Here is a 16,809-nt window from a genome sequence, read left to right on the forward strand (position 1 = left end):
TGAATTTCACCATTAATTAGGCAGCCGCACTGCGGGGAGCCTTTGAAATCTGAGAAAATGGGAAAAATCATCTGAAGCACGTTTTTTAAACCCAACTTCAATAAATCCTGACAAGGCCTGCATTTCTCCGTGTATCTCTTTCCATTCTACAAAGCAAAGCGAAGCGAGCACGATCCCCAGGACCCACTAAAGTTTTAATTAAAAAAAAAAAAGAAATAAAAATAAAATCCCATCTCCATTCCCCCATCCCGCCTGTTATCAGCAGCGGCGGTTACGGAGCGCCTGGAAACATCCCCCTTTCTCCTTCCCTTTTCCTCCCTTTTCTCTCTTCCCCTTTTTTGTTTTGGTTTTTGTGTGTGTGTGTGTGTTGGTTTTTTCCCCCTTTCTTTTTAAGGCACCTTCCCGAGGATCCCGCTGTCTCTGCAGGCTCAAACCCTAAATGTTTAACACCCCGGGGGTAGGGCTGACTCCGCTTCAATGGCCATTGAGCCGCGCTCGCACGGGGGAGATGCTTCCACAGGTCATTTACATGCAGATGGGATACGAACGCCGGGGGAAGATACACCCGCCGGTCCGACGGCCCGGCAACTCTTCCCGCCGGCCGGCCCGGCAACCCCCGGCCGCGGGGACCCTGCGCGGAGGGGGGGGGGGGGGGCGAGGGGGGGGGGAAGCGGGGGGAGGCCTCCGGCCTCCCCCGGCTTCCCCCCCCCTCGCCCCCCCCCCCCAACCTCCGCGCGGCGCGGAACGAGCGAGCAGGGCCGGGGACGCCATGTTGGCTGAGCTCATCGGACCCCGCGGCGGACTTTCCCACGCGTCGCTCCCGCGGCCGCGCAGCGCTCCGCGGTTCCCCCCCCGCTTCACCTCCTCCTCCTCCACCACCACCACCCCCTTCCACCTCGTCCTCCCCTCCCACCCGCCCGCCCAACCCGCCCGCCCCTTCCCCCGGCCGCCGGCGGTGCGGCCCCACGGGCGAACCCCGCGGGCTACGGGCGCTGCCCGGCCCCGCCAGCCCCACAGGCGGGCTGGCACCGCCCGCCAAAGCACCTCCTCTACGCCCCAACCCTCCGCTTTTGTCTGAACTTGGGAGAGCCGCCTCCTCTCCGCGTCCCCTCCGCGCCCCGCGCACGCACAGCGCGGGCGGCCCCCCCCCCCCCATCCCCCGCCGCCGCTCCCCCGGCGGGGTCGGGGAAGGTTTGGGAGAGCGGCGGCGGGGAGGGAGAGGGAGGAGGAGGAGGAAGGGGGGTGGGGGGTGAAGAAGACCTTTCCCGAGATGTGGTTTGCACCGCGGGCGGCTCTGCAGCGATCGCTCTCGTTCCGGGTCGCCTTTGGGTCTTTCCTCGCCAGTTCCCCGCGCCGGTGGCAGGGGTGGCGGGGAAGGAATAAAGCGAACTAAGATCAGATTAAAGAGGAAAAAAAAAAAAATCAAAGGGAGGGTTGGGAAGGGGGGGAACCGCAAGGAAAAAAATAAATTAGAGACTTAAAGGGAAAGAGTCGCCATGTTTAGCAGCTTTTTTTTTTTTTTCATTAAAAAAAAAAAAGATCTCCTCAATTCCACATAGAACAAGCTTCTCGATCCCAACCCTCCTCTTTTGTCCAATTCAATCTTTGGATAGATCTTTTGTTCTAACTCAGCATGAAAAGAAAAACTTTCTTTAAATGCTATAAACTTAAAACTAACTGAAGTCCCTAAACAAATCCTCCTCTGAGCATTCCAAACATATATACATGGGGCTTGTGTGTGTGTGTGTGCGCGTGCGTGTGTGTGTGTGTGTGTGTTTTTATTTAACCCTGGTGCATTTTCTGTTTACTATTATTCTCTGTGAACCAAAGCTCGCTGCAAGAAACTTATAAATACAGAGATAGCTTACAGGCTTTAAAACATAAAAAGCAGAGAATGTTTTGGATTTGAAAATCATAAATTATAATTTAATGCCAATAACAATTTACAACAAATGGTTGTTTACAATAAACTAACACAAAACAAACAAGTCAAGATCCTGTGTTCTTAGTAAGCATAAAAACTTCACACACACACACTCACATGGATAGCACTTGCAATAGAAAAAGCTAAATCTAGAGGTCAGCAATCCCCTGCAATAATAGTATATTTATATATTTATATATATTTATATATTTATAGAAAAGGAGCCATGATTCAGATGTAAAACTCTGCTCAAATTCACAGTCATACGCCCCTCTGCCCCCAGTACAGATGTGTCTAACTGGAACACACTAAAGATCAGGGTTTAATCGACTTTACAGAATGATCTCTCTCCCTCCCTCTCTTTTTGTGAAACCACAACATGGTGTAGTTACGTGTGGTAAAAAGGGAGAGGGGGAAGCCTCAGACAAGAACAAAATTGCAAGCTTTCACATACAAAGCATCTGCTATAGACCAAGGGGAGGGCGGGTGGGGGGAGACAGAGAGAGAGAGAAAAAAGAAAAGAAAAAAAAAAAAAAGAGACACGCACGCACACAACCCAAAATATCAACCCCTTGCAAAACCACATCATCTTGCCTTCCTTCAGGTTTGGGGTTTTTTCACCTGCTCGGGATAGCACTAAATTCACAAATGGTGTGTCCGATCCTATGCCACTCGCCCAGGCAGGTCCTCACCGCATCAGTGGGAGCTGTGCCTGTGCGAGGACTGCAAGAGAGGGCCCTGTAGCTACACAGGAAAGATGCATGTACGCCTACGCATGTATGTATGCAAGTATACATACAGACATATATCCCATATGTAAAATATAGAGATGACCTGTGGTCATGCTTTCACAGTCTAAGGTAAAAAAAATCCACTTGAGAGTATATATACATTAAAAACCAACTCCTCAGTGCTAGAAGCTAAAGCCACTCCATTTGAAGACCTCTCAATGACAACGATAGATGGCAACTACGGAGTATTATAAAAAATCACACATACTTAAAGAAAACTCATTGCAAACAACTGACCTATATTTACAATACTGCTATTACCTTGCTTGAATGATCTTGTGCGCGTATGTCAGACATTTACAAAAGATTTTTCGCCCCATTCTGATCATAAAATAGATACTGATCTCCAGATTTCTAATACTTTTTCACAACAATACCTTTCCTACGCAGGCACTTAAGTGTGACAAAAATAAGGGCCTTTTTTTTCCAGAAAATCCATTTTTAATTAACAGGAGGATTAGATGAATGGGGGTTGATGGTTTACCATTTCAGCATAGTACTTCCTAAAACCAGAGATAAACCACGAACTTAAGTCCTCCGCCCCCATCCCGGAATTAAACAGGTAAATACACTACAATACATCTGCTACAAACTTACTGTGACAAGTAAACAAATCAATCGCCTATGGACTTAAATGACTGCAAACTATAGAGAAGTAATGTGGTTTCTGAAAGACATTTATGACAGCCAAACAAGTTTCAGATATCAAATAATATTTTAATTTCTGAATACTTTCAATTTTCCTTGGAATATAACACACAAAGACTCGACCAAACAGTTCAGTTATTATAACTTTTACAGTATACAGAAATGTTGCACTTAAAAAAAAAACCTTCAGTTTTTTTAAACACAAAACTGTAAACTCTAAGATACTGAATCAATCACGTTATCTATAAGTGCCAACAGTGTTATTTTGTCATGCTGATTTCAATGGTATTTTTTAAAAAGGGAAAATATCAACAATTATTATAATACAAAGGGCTTGCAAATATACAAACAGATAGAGGAGTTTAATAACAATTCATGATGAACTATGTGGAACCCAATTCAAATTACAAAAGTTCACTTTGCTTGTTTGTTTGTTTTTTAAATCAAAACTGTAGTGTGTCTTGGACACGAATTCCTTCTACCTATAATAAATCCCCACAGTTCATTTTCTGTCCGAAATATCAAAAACCCTAGATTTGGGGGTAGTTATATGACACGTGTGGTTCATTCGGGTCTATAATTATAGCTCTCAGCTTCAAGCTAGATTTTGGGTCACCACCTTAAGTGCGCTTCCATCATTGTGTTGTTGAGGTTTTTTTTTTTCTCTTTTCCTTTCTTCCTATGATACTTTCGTGGACTCAGTTTTAATTCTTTCAGAACATATATTTTAAGGATACACAGTTTTTTTTTTTAAAGAAGCCAAGGTTATATCAAAAATTATTATAGAACCACAGAATAAACTGGTTTGAAACCAGAAAAATACAAAAAAGAACAGCTATAGGTACATAGACACATAGGACAATTAATAATTTGGAAAAAAAAGACTTACTTTCTTCCGTTCTGCTAATTTTCTCCAAATTTCCTTTAAATGCACTTTAAGCGAGATTTTTTAAAAAGTTTACCCCAAAAAAAAGAAAAAAAAGAAGAAAAAAGAAAAAAAGAAAAAGCCGACCATCATTTCTTTTCTTCTTCTTTCTCTTTTTTCTTTCTTTCTTTTTTCTTTCTCTCTTTTTTTATTTTTTACAAAAAATGATAAGTAGCAAGTTTTTTTTTCTGAACGACACGGGAGTTTTTAATGCATTCTGTAAAAGTTCATTTGACAGTCTCTTTTTAAATTCACAGTCCATTAATTTTTTCCTGTCTTCTCTTAGCAAACTTGTAACATCCTTTTACATCCTTTCTTAGCAGAAGGAAATTTAAGAAACAACCAGAACCCAAATGTCATTTGCTTTCCTTTCACTCTCTTTCATCTCCCTTCTCAATTTTAAATTTTTTTTAAATTTTTTTTTTCTCTCTCGAATATTTTATTGAATGGACATATAAGGCCAGTTAAAACTGCTGCCAGACAGTAACATATCCCTGATTAGGGTTTCTATGGGGGTTTTACCTACCAAACGGACGAAAAACAATTGCTCTATGACAGAAGAGGAGACAGTGCGAAGGGAGGGGAGACGTAGTAATAGCTTCCCGAATCGTGTAGGCTGGTTGGGATACTGGCTCCTAACATACTCTTCCAAAGCACACTGTGACTTCTCCTGTAAACTTTCAACATGGGCTACATCAGAGAGACCACAGGCATCTAGAAGAAAGTGTATTAAAAAAAAAAAAAAAAAAGAAAGAAAAGAAAAAAAGAAAACAATCATCAGATTAAAAAGTTTGGTTTTTGGTTTTTTTTAAATTTTTAATTTGATCTTTTTTATTGCTAGAATTAAGTGTAGGTAGTGTGCCATCACCTTGCCCCCCAGAGTTTAAGTAGGTTTTACCAAAAGGGACAATCTCTCTCTCTCTGTGTATGTGTGTGTGTTTGTATTTCTCTCTCTTCTGGAGGGTCTCCTTTAGGACTGAGAATCTCCAAGATTCGAGATTTCTAATGGCACGACAGACCTGAGGGGGTGACAAGGAGGTGCTGGCCAAGCATAATTTCATATATCTGTATTTTTAGGGGGAAAGGCTGGGGGGGGCGGGGAAGGCTTGAGTCGAAAGGGGGGAAAGGGAGCCACTATTTCTCCCCCCCCCCCCGAAAATAATTGGGGAGAGCCCAACCATGTGATGCAAAGGAATACTAATAATAGTGACAGAAATCATAATAATAATAAAAAACTGGCCCAGCCAAAGATAATGGCGCCCCGGATCCAGCAACAGATTCTCCCCCAAAGAAGACAACGCGTTTTTCTTCAGTCTTTGAAACTGATTTAAGTGGCCCTTTAAAACTGATCTTGTCAGTTTAGCCTATTCAGAGGCAGCCATGCAAACTGTGATCTCTCTGTTCATTTGAGCTGTTTCTTTTCCCCCCTCTTTTCTTTTCTCTTTCTTTCTTCCCCCCCCTCCACTCCCCCCTCTTTTTTTTCCTCTTCTTCTTCTTTTTAAACCTAAAGGCCCTTACAAGAAGAAAACTCCCTGATAGGGTCTGGACATTTTTTTCTCTTTTTTTTCCTGATACGCTAAAATACAATAAGTTCCCTTTAAATCAGAGACGTCTGTGCTGAAAGAGCACAGGTTGTGACCTGACCTCCCTGTGGCTTTCCTAGGCACAGGGCTAACACATGCATATTCTGCGAGTCATTAGAACCCAGATTTTTTTTTTTTCGTCTTAAAAGAGGCTGCAGCAAACATTATATGCATCTATGTGCGTCTGCTTTACATCAGGGAGTGTTATTGGGGTGCTGCAGAAGCTGCATGCATCACCCTTTTTTTTTTTTTTTTTTTTTTTTGCATGCGGCTATCTTCCCCAGAATCAGATAACAAGAAACGTTTATCTAGTTGGGAGGCAATTTACACGCCAGGCCTCACATTTTGAAAATAGTAATAAATTAAACAGTTACGACAGGATCGGACGATTGTTTTCTCAGAAGGCTAAAAAAAAAAAAAAAAAAAGTGGTTTGGGAGAAAAGGCAGGATTGGAAATAAACTCCTCGGTGTGGGTGTGAGCTGGCCAGGGGCTGGGGAGGGATGTGAGCGTGTGTGGGATCCTCACTGAGCGTTTGAGCGAGGGAAAGGAAAACGCATCCTAGAAAAGGATAGAAAAATAAAATAAGCACCCCACGTACACCCCTTCCCACTCAGGATCCCTCTCTCCATGCGGCTAGATGCACCCTGCTCATTGATCACCTTAGGACTTTAGCACGAGTAATTTGGGGGGGGGGAGGAAAAAAAAAAGAGAAGTTTTTTATGTGTAAAGCAATAATATATAAAAGGAAGTTTAGGTCACGACCCAGAACCTGGACAAAGTCCAGAAAATGACTTCGTTCCCCAGACCCCCTTTAACACAACAAGGAATGGATTGTGAGCCCTTCTTTTCCCACATAAACTACATTTTTTTCCTGTTTCCTGATATCAGGCTTTAAAAAACTCCGATGAGTAATTATTTTACAGGTCCTGCTTCCATTCATATGTTTATCACGTGGCCACTTTCCCAAGCTTTCAAATGAGTTACAGGAGAAATATAGGTATTTTTAAACTTAATCCCAAAACTTCTAGGGCTCCAGCACATTGGGTTGCCGATGCAGCCTTAAAGTTAGCAATCTGAGATAACGTATTGCACAAATTAGCGAGCAGTTTTTTTTTTCCCCTCAAAAAAAAAAAAAAAGAAAGAAAGAATTTAGCCTCCAGAGTTAATATCAGGATTATTACTCACCCAGGTTAAACTCTAGTGCAAGCTAATTAGATTTCACAACGCACTCAATTATTGCTTTATAACTCATGCACTATTTCTAGGCAGCAAAAGTTGACACATATTTTTCCCCCCCTCTCTTTGATTATCTAAGAAACACCTCGAGGTCTTTTCCTCGGGAGAGGCATGGTTGTGCCACCCCGGAATTACACTGTGGAGCGGCAGCTTCAGTCTCCTCTTACTTTTTCATACTATCCCTGTCTACTTATGGTAATGATCTTTTCGCACCCGCTACTCGCTTTGGACTATGCAGTTCCTGCTGGGTACAAATGCAAACTTTTTTCCCCTTAGCTTAAATGACACAGAACTGCTCACTGCCACATTCTGTTTAAATCAGAGACAGCTCTTTGGAAAGTTGATTTATTTTATTTTATGGGATGGCAGGGAACATATTTTAAACTCAGCTTTGCGCATTTAACTTTTTTTTTTTAATTCAATTTTTAATCCTGCAGGGCTTTTTTCCCTTCCTGGCTGCCCATAAAATGATCCTCTTTTTAAAGTGGTTTCACTGATAGGACGACTTGTATTTAACAACATCAAACAGATTTTGCTGCTGTTCGGATGCGTGTCATTAAATGCAACAACCCAGAGCTATACTGTTAAATAAAATATTATTTTCAATGGGAAAAGCGCAGTCTCTCATGGCGAATGGGTGCCTCTCCCCGAGCCCCCTCGTCCCCTGTCCCCAGCATTATTCAACTAGGGTTGGGGTGTGTTTTGGTTGCCTTTTGTGTGTGTGTGTGTGTTATTATGGTTTTTTTTTTTTTTTTTAATTTCGCACTCCCTTGAAGATGGGATGCTCAGATCCGAGGCCCTGAAGGGGAGACCACAGGGCACCGGTTCCTAAAAGGAAAGAGACCGCGCTGGTTCTCAGGGGCAGGGAGCAGTGATGGGGTGCAGGCAATAACACTTTGCAAGAGCAAACAGTTCTCAGGGGGGGCCGGGGGAAGGAAAAAGGAAGAGCAAAGAAATGCTGCCTACCTGAGGTGAAGAGGACTATGGCCTTTAAACAGCTATATTCTGCAGAGTCGACATGCAATGCTTTCAGTTTTTCTACTTGCTCTTGGAAGATTCGTATGTGGTCCATAAAGGCGACCACTCGGTCAGCAGACATTGGCGAAGCGTGGAGGCCAGCAGCTGCCAGGAGCGGAGCTACGTGGAGGGGCATGGAGCACTGGGCAGCGTTGAGGACAAACAACTCGCTCCAGGTCAGCCTCAGGAGGGCCACCTGGTCTGTGATCTGGAGGTCTGGGAAGAAGGGGATATTCCTGGCCCACTCCACCGCGCTGAAGAGCATCCTAGCTGCCAGTTCACAAATGTTCTCGATGCCCATGATGTTGTTGGGTTGCATGCACTGACTGCCAAAGCGGGAGGTGGGGTAGGGCTCTGCTCTCAGAAGAAGGGAGATATATCCGGATAGGTAGGAATGGCAGTTGAGAGGGTCCCCGTTTGTCAAGGCGAACTGACCATGAGTTGGCTGTGTGGGTGGCATTCTGCCCCTCTGGACCGCTGCAGTAAATAAAGAAGAAACTACAGCTATTAATATCTGAATTGCAACCATCGGTTCAAATACAGCCTGCTTTGTGTGCCTGTGCGTGCCTGTGTGACACCGTACCAAGTCAGCTTAAGGGGGAACATGCATTTTTCCAGCCAGAGTTCAGCCTGCACCCCGTTTTAAGGCTCCGCGGTTCCCGGGTCAAGTAAAAGCAACAATAAAAGCTGAGCAATGCTAGCCGCTCGGCCAGGACTGCCTGAAGGAGCCTGAGATCCTCGCTTCCCAAAACACACCACAATTCAGTTATTTCACACACTCCCCCTGCTCCACCGCCACCCCTCCTTCAAAAGATGTGGGATGCGTCTTTGTGTGCCCGGGTATTTTTCTTCATTACATCTAAACCAGCTTACTGATTTGAGGCTGGGGGAGCAGGATGGGGAAGGAGGGGGGGAAGAGGGAAGAAACACTTCAGTTCAAAATCCCCGGCGCTGGTCCCACACACGTTTCTCGCCCACTGAATATATTGTTGCTGCTGTTATTACATATTCCCCCCTCAATAAGAAATATCAAAGGAGGCAAGATCACCCCACAACATCCCTGGCAGGTCCCCCAGCGAGACTGGGGGCATTATTCAAAGGCACCTTCCTCAGCTGCCCATGGAAAGTGGGCCTTTCATTTTGTTAATAAATTTACACGGTGACAGCGAGAGAAAAAGGAGAGAGAAAAAGGGCTCAGAGGCAGAGAGACAGCAAGCAGGGAGAACGCCTAAAAATGTGCTTGATTTATATTTGTTATCGCATGTATTACAAGGTTAGTTACTCTTGCAGAAACACAAAGAGAGGAGCCCAGCAAGTCCCAAGCCCCCTAACCCTTAACCTACATAGCAGCGTCCAGACACAGAGCACGCACTGGAAAACTGCAGGCTCACATTTCTCGTCTAATTTTATATCACAAAGACTCGACTTGCAGAGACCTGAGCACCCCACACTTACTTCTGGACTGCTCCTTCTCCCCCCCCCCCCGCCCTGGTCCCTTCTACCCCCTCCTGCCTCTCCCGGAGGAACAAGAAAATAAGAGGAAGAAGAGAAAAGTGCGATAATAACAATCAGGAGAGGCAGGCACACGGAAATATGTATGTACACACGCGCGCGGATATGCATGTGTGTGTATATATATATATTTTTAAAGGAGGAAAAATCCGGCTGGGAATCCACAGTGGAGTGCTGTAGAGCCTCGGTAGGGTGAGTCCCATTGTAATAGTAATTTGAACCGCCTGTGTAAAATTGCAATCTAAGGCAGGGTGCTGGAGGATATATATATATATATGTGTGTGCGTGTGTGTGTGTGCGCGCATCTCGTGAGGCTGGGTGTGTGTGTACACACACAGGCACAGGGACACACACGGACACACGCACACAGAGCTGCTCGGGGGACGGGGGCTAATGCTGAGCATGCAGGAGGAAGCATGAAGGAAAAGTAACCACACGTCAGAATAATCATCTCGCTCCTAAGCAGCGTGAAACTAAAAATCCACTTCCAATAAACCTCCATCAGCAAAATCAAAACAAACACAAATCAATTACGAGTGCAGGAGAGAGCATGCAAGAGCCCCTGCCTCCCCTGCCCACCCCCTCCAACACCTCTTTCTTTCATTACGAGAAAGTTTCTGTCTGTTTATTCGGGGGGTGGGGGTGGGGAAAGGTTCTGGCTGGGTTTGGGGTTTGGGGAGGGAGGTTAAAAATAATAATAATTAAAAAAAAACCCTAAAACCAACAACCAAAACAAAACCCAAAACGCAACGAGTGAAAAAAATTGCAAAACAAATGAAATCCCAATACCTTCCCGTCTCATGCCAACTTTGAGGCATTTTTTGAGGCGGCAGTACTGACACTGATTGCGGTGGTGCTGGTCAATGGGACAGTTCCTGTTGGCACGACAAGTGTAGCTGAGATTCCTCCTTACACTCCGCTTGAAGAAACTCTTGCAACCCTCGCAGGTAAACTGGCCATAATGTTTGCCACTAGACTTGTCCCCACAAACCACACATTCAATGTGCTGCTGCTGCTGCTGTTTGTCTCCTTGGTTCTGCTGGCTTGGCGGGTTGGTCTGGGCTGGCGTACTGGGAGGGCCCCCGGGCCCCGGGGTCTGTGGGGTGTGCGGGGCCCCGGCCGGAGGTCCCTGCACCGGCGGGGCTTGCGAAGGCTGCGTTCCCTGAGCTCCGGGCACATCGTCCTGGGGGTCTCGCCACGCACCGACTACCATTGCCATATCTATTGGACACCGTTGCCAAACTTCCTGTTCCCCCTTTATTTTCAAAGTTTGTTTGCTTTGCTTTTCAGATCAGCTTTGCAGCAGTCTTTTTTTTTTTTCCTCCTCCTCCCCTCTCTCTCTCTTCCCCCCTCTCTCTTTTGTTGTTTTGCCTTGTTTTTTTTTTTTTTTTTTTTTTTTCAGGAGGGTCGGGGTGGGGGGGATCTCCCGGTACCGGCGAAGGTGCAGAAGCACGGGGCGATGGAGGTGTGTGTGCGGGGGGGTGAGTTGCGAGTCGATTGTCTGGGCTCCAGGAGAGCAAAGTAAAGGGGTGGTGGGGGTGGGGGAGAGAGGGAGGGAGAGAGAGAGAGAGAGAGGAGGAAAAAAAAAAAATCTCTTCAAAGATCTCCCTCTCTCTCTCTTAGAGCTGATCTGCAGCAGAGTAGTTGAAGGAGGAGAGGCGGGTGTCTGGGGGCCAGGTCCAGGGAAGCTCGCAGTCAGCCATTCAGGAAAGCCATCAAAATAAGAATGAATAAAAGGTTAAAGATTACACACACAGCGGAAAAAAACACGCACAGCTGAGGAGACTTTTCTCGGCGCGGAGAGCGGACGGTCTCGCCGTAGTTTTTGGAAGTCCAGCTTGCAGCAGCAACATCAACTGCGATCGCTTTGTTTTTGTGGGCTTTTTTTTTTTTTTTCCTCCTCTTTCCTCCTCTCTCTCTCTCTGCTCTGTCTCTCCTCCCTCCTTCGCTCGCTTTAATTCTTCCTCTCCGCCGCTCCGCCCGGGCGCTGCTCTCTTTCTCTCTCTCTCTCCCTCTTTTGGGCTCGGGGGTGGGGGGGCTGGCTGTTTGGTTTTTTTCTCCTCCTCCTCCTCTCCTCGCCTTTTTTTTATTATTATTATTATTGTTATTATTATTAATTATTATTATTATGATTCTTTATTTGTTCCTCCTCTCCGTCCCCGCCGCGCTGCGCTCCGCTCTGCCCCGCTCAGCCGCTTCGCCGCTCCCGCCGCGCCGTGTCCCCGCCGCCGCTCCCGCCGCCGCCGCTCCCGCCGCCGCCGCCGCTCGGGTGCTGCTGCTGCCGCTGCCGCCGCCGCCGCTGCCGCCGCCGCCGCGCTGCCTTATGCTGCTTCTGCCGCCTCGCAAGTGGGCTCTCGCCTCCGCGCCGCCGGTGCTCACGGCGCGGGCGGGGGGAGGGGGGCCGCGGGGCGGGGGGGAGGGAAGGAGTCAACTCGCCAGCGCAGCGCCCAGCCAGCCAGGATGATAAAAGAGGGGAGCGGGAGGAGGAGGAGGAGAGGAGGAGAGGAGGAGGAGGAGGAGGAGGAGGAGGAGGAGGAGGAGGAGGAGGAGGGGGAGAGGGAAGGATCATAACCCAGCGCGCAGCATCGCTCCTCAGCCGGGGGGGGGAGAGGGGAAAATCACCACGGGGAGAGCGGGGGGGAGAGCGCCAGCCCTTCCCCCCCCCCAAAAAAGCGGGGGCTCCCCCCCCGGCGGCGGTGAGGGGAGGGGAGGGGCGGGGCACGGCGGCGCGGGCGGGCGGCGTGTGGGCCGAGTGGCGAGCGCGCTCCCCGCCGGCCGCTCGCCCCGCTGGCGGGAGAGTGAACTTTGACACGACTGCTGCAACTTAGCGCACGTTGCCATGGCGACCGCGCGCCTTATAAGGCAACCCGACCGGCGTTTGACTGGTCAAAAGCTCGCGCCCCGCCCCTCGGCCCTCATTGGGCCGCGACGCCCTGCGCGGCCTGCCATGGCCGCCGCCGCCGCCCGCGCGGTCCTAGAGGCAGGCGCCGCCCCGCCGCCGCCGCCGCCACGGGGGCCGGGGCGTCCCCCCGCGCACGCCGCTCCGCGCCGGTTCCGCGCTCCTCTCGCTCTTTACTCCTCGCCGCGGTTCCCCGCCGTGTCGTGCTTCCCCCGTCGGGGCCAGGGGTTAAGGCGAGCCTGGCGAGGAGAGCGGAGCGCCGCCGCCTCACCTGGGGCTGCCCGCCGGGGCACGGCCTCGGGGGTCGTGGGGAGCGGCGGGGCGCGGAGGGGGGGGGCGCGGGTGAAAATCAGAGAAACTGACGCTAAAATGAGGTAAAACTCCCCCGAATAAAATAAAACCGAGACCCTCCGCCGCCGCCTGGGGGAGGGGAGCGGCCGCCGTCTCCCCGTCAGGGGCAGGGCTGCGCAGGTACGCGGGCTCCCGCCCGCCGGAGGTCCCGCCAGGCGCTGGCGGGGGCGGCGTTGCCCTCGACCCCCTCGGCCTCGCTCCGGGCTGACCGGCGGGAGGAGGACGGGGACGGCGGCGGCACCTGCGCTCGCCCCGTGCCCCGGCCGCCCGCCGAGCCGCGGGGTGCTGCCGAGCGTCCCGTGTCCCGCCCCGGCGCTCCGGTGCGGGCCGCTCTCCCAGCCCCGTCCCCGGCGGGGTAACGGGGCATCGCCGCTCCTCCCGAGCGCTCCTCCCCGTGCGGGCGCCTCTTCCCCCGGCGCCCCGGTCAGCCGGCGGGCTGGCCGAGAGGACGGCGGTTTCACGCCAGACACCGTCTACCCCTTCCCCTTAGCGGGATGGAGGAAATAAAACCCCGCAACGCCGCTCGGCAGAATGTGACACCCGCGTCTTTTCCCTCGCAACCTCCGCGGCATCGCCGTAACGCAGCTCATCTCGACCCCTTTAACTTTATTTTGGGGTTTTGGGGGGGGGGTTGGGTTTTGGTTTTTTTTTTCCCTTCGGATCACACGTACCCTGACACGGTAACACAACCTCTGTGCTATAGTGGGAGCACCACTAAAGAGGTAACCGATCTAAGTACGCAGTTGTTTGTTTATTTCCCGCTGAATATAGCTACCGGGCAGTGGAACGGGGACTTTGAGTTCATCTCCTGGTGAAAATGGCCAAAAGACACTCGGACAGGCGAAGGGACGGAGAGATAAAAAAAGAAAACACGTTAAAATAGACAGATGAATGCCCAGCCAGGCAATTCCTCCTCTGCAAACACACGCGTGTATGTACGCTCACGTTCGAGCTGGTCACCAAGTATGGACATGGGGACACAGACCTGTGCACAACTCTGTAGAGGATTAATTGCCCCTCACCTCCTCACACACACTTTTTCGTGTTGCCACATGCACACCCCCTTTTGCCATGGGAATAATATATGTGGCTAAAGCTGCAGGTGCTGAGATGACTGGAAAGTTGTAAAAAGCACCTAGACTTGACAATGTCCTGCTTCGAAACCTGGTGTGTTAAGACCCCACGAACGAAGACGTACTGCGGCTCAATTTCAAAGGCAAGGCTGCGGCACTCCCATTGATCCTGACGGAGCAAAAATAACCTTGCCGCGAAACAGGGACCAGGAGGGACTGGAAAGGCAGAAGAGGGGAAAGGAGTCTTTCCCCGTTAAAATGTGGGGAACTGCCTTATGATTTCCAAATAACCCAGAGCCGAGGAGGTCATCTTTCGGGGAGGATGGGAGAAGGTGGGGGTTCAAAATGCAGAATAGTCACAGATTGTTGCTGATGCTGAATTTCCTGAGGAAAAAAAAAAAACCAACCAAAAAAACCCCCAAACAAAAAACCAACCCAACACCAACCTTTCCTGTCTCAAATCTGATAAAGTAAACAGGATTAATTCACCACATGAAAAAACATTAATGCCGTCTTAACAAATGCAGAAATCAGAAGAGAAAGCGCTTTTAACAGGACGTACAATATTAATAGTTTGAACGTATGATCGTAAAAATGAAAAGCCATTGATATACGCTTAAAAGCCGCCGTATACGCTGATTGCTCAAGCATTAATGAAGAATGCCCCAGATTAACTATTTGCTCTTCGAGGGATGCAGCAATATAACTATCTATTAGCACCATTAGATGCTTTGCTGTTTATTTGAAAACACCCCTGCGAGTGGGTTGAGGCAGAACAGATGAATATAAAAATGAACTGCAGCTAATTTCGCTAAATAATACTCGAAACCTGAGCGCCTCACAAAGAAGGGGGAGATTCTCAACTGTCCTTCTCCGAGCCTAATGACAATGGAAATGCTCTGTTTTAAAACTAAGACCGCATTGGTTTTCCAAATAAACAAACGCATCCCTCCTGCCATTTTACTGCAGATGTAAATTTATTTTAATGAGAGGGAGTGGAAGGATTTATTTTGCTAAAATAGAGTAGGGGATAGAGCCGGTGTAAATCTTTAGGTTTTAAAAAAGAGGAGGAAGGAGGGGGAAGCTGCTTTCCTGGCAGAAAGCTGCCTAACAGTCCTCTAATTCTTTCTAGATTAAATTGCAATATGAATACAGCATCGAACAAATACTGAGTTTCGCTCTGAACTCAGTGGAAAGCAGTTACGTCTAACAGAATTCAATGAATTCCTCTTCTCCCTCAATGTAGTATGTGTGTGTTTTTCTCTTCCACCACACTGAAGTTCCATGAATAGGGAAAGTGGCTCCTATTGTGTGCCTCTGAACTTCCAAGTCAATGCAATTTTTAACCACTGGCTTGTGGTACTTTGAAAATCACCAGGGGCTGTCAGAGTTGGGTCCTCTGAAAAATTTACAGTGCTAAATCAGAGCATATGCTGTGAGAGAGGAAAAAAAATTGCTGAAGATTGGAGCAAGTACAGTATCTGGCTGCCCCCTAGTGTAAGTCTCTTATCTGCCTAAAATTCAACTTTAAAAGAAAAGGATCTCTTAAAGGGAAACGACTTTTGGCTCACGTATGCATACGAGAATGAAACTTCTGTACATTTTAATCTGATTAATTCCTAAGGATTTAAAGTTAATTGGCTTGGGCACTCCTAGACCGGACTATAAGATTTCTGCATCAGGGTTTCTGCGAGCTCTGTACCGAGTAGGTATTTTTAAGGGATAGTTGTGGTAAGGGAATGGGGGGGGGGATCCTGTTTGTGATTTTTTTTTTTTTTAAACGAGGAACCGTGCCTCGTATGCTGTTGTCAGAGCAAAACACTTTTGCTGCTTAAAGTCAGATCTACGTCCTTTGCAATAATACTTAAAAAAAAAAAGGATAAATAATTGCCTTAAAGCCTCAGCCGAACTGCCAACCACACCTTCGGATGGTGAGTATATTCCAGCTTCTTTCCATTGTACTTGCTTAGCCAGAGAAGGGACCGGAGAGGGAGAGGGGATCTCGGCGCTATACCTTCACCACCGACCTCTTTTTTTTTTTTTTTTTCCCTTCCCCCCCCCCTAAATAAACGCTGCCAGCTGCACACGGCGACACAATTCCGTGCAGTTTAATACCTATCACTTAAGTTAAGAGACTTGTCCTCCCCTCCCCACCCTCCCGAGCAGGTCAGTCTGCCGCTCCCCCCCCAGCAGCCTGAGACCCAGGCAGGGGAGGCAGCGACCGGGCTCTGCCTCCTGGACGCTGCTTTGGAAATGACTTTGAGGCGCTTTGCCTTGCCTCGGACCTGGAAGCCGATTCCGGTCGTTGGGTTTGGTCGCTTGTTTGTTTGTTTGCTGCTTGCTTTATTTAGCTAAAGGACGTGCTAACTGATGGTGCTGCAATTACACATACTTGGGTCTCCCCCCCTCCCCTCTTCCCCTCCTTAGAGCAACCCACGTAACCTTAGAAACGATCGTTTAAGACGTACGTTAGCTAACATTTGCTTTTTTGGATTTTTTGTTTTCCTTAAAAGAGAAACACAAGAATCACAACACATTGCCCGAAAAAAGTGTCAAAGAAGAAGGAAAAAAACTATAAGTAAACATACCAAAACCATATTTGCCTTGTTCAAGGTCCCAAATCGCTTGCATCTTCCTTTTTCTACCTCTCCTTTAGTTTGGCAGGTGAAACAAACAAACAAAAAAAAAATAATCAGACCGCTGTTTGCCCCCCAGAAAGATGTGCGTTGGGTAATTAAAGAGAAGTCTCCTTCTTGGTGTTTATCTAAGCGATTGTGCAAACTGATAAAAAAAAAAAAAAGAGGCAAAAAAAAAAAAGTGAAGTTACAGCCTTCAGGGGGAAAAAAAAG

The 16,809-nt window shown here is 48.1% G+C and overlaps 1 protein-coding gene and 1 long non-coding RNA gene across 7 annotated transcripts in view; one reads left to right on the forward strand and one right to left on the reverse strand.

The window, feature by feature from the left end:
* Positions 1-1,897: 1,897 nt before the first annotated feature.
* On the reverse strand, positions 1,898-16,682 carry NR2F2 (nuclear receptor subfamily 2 group F member 2). Of its 3 annotated transcripts, XM_052807480.1 has the most exons (5): positions 12,143-12,286; positions 12,017-12,054; positions 10,427-10,643; positions 8,075-8,602; positions 1,898-5,002 (listed from the first exon to the last, which is right to left on the reverse strand). In XM_052807480.1, the coding sequence occupies exons 1-5, from the start codon at positions 12,204-12,206 to the stop codon at positions 4,728-4,730; spliced, it is 1,122 nt and encodes a 373-aa protein (XP_052663440.1). In that variant the 5' UTR covers positions 12,207-12,286; the 3' UTR covers positions 1,898-4,727. The 3 variants fall into 3 exon arrangements, with proteins under 3 accessions (XP_052663440.1, XP_052663439.1, XP_052663438.1); XM_052807479.1 differs by lacking the exons at positions 10,427-10,643; positions 12,017-12,054; positions 12,143-12,286 and adding an exon at positions 16,549-16,682; XM_052807478.1 differs by lacking the exon at positions 12,143-12,286 and having other exon boundaries at positions 10,427-12,124.
* Positions 15,750-16,809, forward strand: part of LOC128150821 (uncharacterized) — a 33,211-nt gene continuing 32,151 nt past the window's right edge. For all 4 annotated transcript variants that reach the window (XR_008238201.1, XR_008238202.1, XR_008238199.1 and 1 more), the window contains exon 1: positions 15,750-15,891. This is a non-coding gene — a long non-coding RNA (uncharacterized LOC128150821). The remainder of the gene's footprint in view (positions 15,892-16,809) is intronic.

Source organism: Harpia harpyja, chromosome 14, assembly GCF_026419915.1.
Source record: "Harpia harpyja isolate bHarHar1 chromosome 14, bHarHar1 primary haplotype, whole genome shotgun sequence".
Classification (NCBI taxonomy): Eukaryota; Metazoa; Chordata; class Aves; order Accipitriformes; family Accipitridae; genus Harpia; species Harpia harpyja.